At 42.6% G+C, this 3,096-nt stretch overlaps 1 protein-coding gene across 1 annotated transcript in view; it reads right to left on the bottom strand.

The window, feature by feature from the left end:
- Positions 1 to 243: 243 nt before the first annotated feature.
- Positions 244 to 3,096, bottom strand: part of LOC142256603 (phospholipase A2 inhibitor and Ly6/PLAUR domain-containing protein-like) — a 7,936-nt gene continuing 5,083 nt past the window's right edge. Inside the window, exon 4 of the mRNA XM_075328364.1 lies at positions 244 to 634. Within this exon, the coding sequence (XP_075184479.1) occupies positions 510 to 634 (125 nt within the window). The 3' untranslated portion in view covers positions 244 to 509. The remainder of the gene's footprint in view (positions 635 to 3,096) is intronic.

The following is a 3,096-nucleotide window of genomic DNA, read 5'->3' as shown; positions in this document are numbered from 1 at the left end:
CGCCGCCGGCTCACCACAGCAGCCGGCGGTAATTACCCCCTTGTGATTTAGAATGTACCGGTATGTCCTCGGTCATCAAGGGGTTAGAAACATTCTGATTCTTCAGAAGCTACTCTTTTCTTCTATAAAAAATGTATACAACACATTGCTTCATGAATCTTTATTAAAAAGTTCAGATAATCACATCCTAATTTCTAAAGCTATTATTTTTTTATCTTTTACTATAAGAGCGTCCGTAAGCTTAGATATCTTCATATTGATCGATGACCAGAAATATATGGGTGCTGATACACTATACATCCAGTATTACATACATATAGTGTGGTACTTTAACATGACAGATGAAAAATGCAAATGCAAAGCCAAGAAAAAATTATACTATATGATTCAGTAGAAAACATTGCACATTGTATCCTTCTATGTAATTTCTGATTAAAGAAGGTTAAGAGAAAATCATTAGAAGGTGAAAAATTAATTGGTTCATTCGTTAAAGATGATTGATTGGATTTTTATGGATCGTAACACTTTGCGTATCTCTTCTCTTTTACAACAACCCCGACGTCAGTGTCAAAGCTGAATTTGCAGGAATCAGGATTAATACAACCTTTCATAGAATATTTCTTATCTTTGCCACCTGTAGAAACAAAAACAACAAACATTAAAATTTCTCATCTACATGTGCTCATTTTTGGATTTTCCCAAAAAATGTTTTAATGTAAGAGTACCCCATGTATGGTGTATACTCTTTAAAGCAGGCTCAAGTGCTGAGCCTACATGTTTCGCAGCAGGTGATGGCTGTGTTGCACTGAGTTCAGTTCTGTACGTTGTTAATAACCCCTTAATTTCAGCTTTCAGTCTTTGACAACCACATACCAAGCATGATTCAGGGGGAGGGGCAAGCCATTCTATCCACACATTGCCCAACCACTTCCTTACAGCATTGTTAATAATTTGCCTGCCAGTGGCGTAACTACTGGTAGAGTTCAAAGGGCCTAATGCAAAATTTGGACCTGGGCCCCCATCTCCTCTTACTCCCCCTCAGGGTACAGGTTTAGTGGCAGCTGTGGGCTGACATTAACCTTTTATTTTACCTCGATAACCGCCACACCAGGGCAATCGGAAAGAGTGGGGTAAAGTGCTGGGAATGATTCATCTATTGGATGCAGCAATCCTAGGTTGCTGCAGGCTGGTATTTTTAGGCTGGGGGGCTCCCAATAAGCATGGGTCTCCCAGCCTAAGCATATCTGCCCCCAGGAGTCAAGCTTTATCTTGGCTGGGAATCAAAATTTGGGGGAACAGCACACCAATTTTTTTTTTAAATTATGTATTTAAATAATTTAAAAAAGCAGCATGCGGTTCCTCTTGTTTTTATACACAGCCAAGATAAGCGCATGGCTGGGGGCTGCAGCCTGTAGCCATGGGCTTTAACTGTGCTGGTTTGAATACAGGAGACCCTACGCCCATTGTTTTATTTATTTATTTATTTTTATTCATCACCATTCTATGGACACAGACACAGACAAAGACATCAAGTCATCAAGTGTGTGATTCCAACCAAAAACACTCTATCTCACAGGGTGAAGGCGTGATACAATGGCAGCCAATCACAGACTCCGGGTAAAGCAGTGAATATGCATTAGATATAATTGTCGGACCCAAAAGTAGCGCTGCAGCAGTGGGGATGGAGTAAGTACTGCTTTAACTCTTTTTAACTCTTTTGCTTCCTTTTTTCTTTTTACAGTGGCCAATCACAGCAATTTCAATACTTGACATGGCTGCGATGCGCAGGGAGAGGATGTTTTTTGCATCCTATCATAAACCAATCTTTGGCAATATCACTGACTTTTGCGGTAAATCCTCGGATGTCCAATCCTGATCCGAACTCACCAAAGATCGAACGATTTTAACATTTTCCAATCTTTGCCGATCAGGATTGCTCATTTCTACTGACTAAAGGGTGCTTTACAAACTGCAACATCGCTAGTGATCTCGTTAGTGATGTATCACGCCAGATCGCACATACGATTTGCCAAGATCGCGCATGTGACCAGCGCTACAAAAATGACCTATGTGCGATCTCTGCAAATCTTATCTGCGATCTGGCGTGTCACATCGCTAATGAGATCGCTAGCAATGTCACAGCGTGTAAAGCACCCTTAAGACATTAGCGAGCACTGCAATGTTCAGGTGCTTATTACTCAATAAAAGCAATTGGAACTCGATTGGACATGACTCGAGACACATAAATATTATGGAAATTAATGGGGGACTTGGACATTTTTTCAAGAAATCTCCCTGAAAGATGTTTGCAATCTCCATTGACGTCGATTATCTTCCGGTGCTCGAGTCGCACCCTTTTAACTCCTCTTAATAAGTATCGAGCACATGAGCATAGTAGTGCTTACTCATTACTAATTTAGAATAATTCCAAATTTGTATTTTGAAGTTGTCTAAAGCCTGCTTTACACGCTGCAATATATCTTACAATGTGTCGGCGGGGTCACGTCGTAAGTGACGCACATCCGGCATCGTAAGGTACGTTGCAGTGTGTGACAGGAATGTGCGATTGCGATTGAACGTTAAAACGTTAATCGCATACACATCGTACCTGTCTCTAGAATTGTATGTCAGATTGTTCATCGTACCCGGGGTAGCACACATCGCAGTATGTGACACCCCGGGAACGATGAACAGATCTTACCTGCGTCCTGCAGCTCCCGTCCGGTAATGCGGAAGGAAGGAGGTGGGCGGGATGTTTACGTCCCGCTCAGCTCCGCCCCTCCGCTTCTATTGGCCGGCTGCTGCGTGAAGTCGATGTGACGCCGAACGTCCCTCCCACTCCAGGAAGTGGACGTTCGCCGCCCACATCGAGGTCGTATGGAAGGTAAGTACGTGTGACGGGGGTTACTCATATGTGCGGCACGTTCAACAAATAGGGGGTGTTGCAAATCGCATACAAAATCGTATGCGAAATTGCAACGTGTAAAGCAGGCTTTAGATCTTGATGCATTTCAGCGTGCGAGTGTGGGTTCAACAGCAGCCAATCAGAGACACCGGTGGAAAGTGAAAGCAGTGAATATGCATTAGATATAATTA

The sequence above is a fragment of the Anomaloglossus baeobatrachus genome, chromosome 11 (assembly GCF_048569485.1).
Source record: "Anomaloglossus baeobatrachus isolate aAnoBae1 chromosome 11, aAnoBae1.hap1, whole genome shotgun sequence".
Classification (NCBI taxonomy): domain Eukaryota; kingdom Metazoa; phylum Chordata; class Amphibia; order Anura; family Aromobatidae; genus Anomaloglossus; species Anomaloglossus baeobatrachus.
This window is presented reverse-complemented; position numbering and strand designations above follow the sequence as displayed.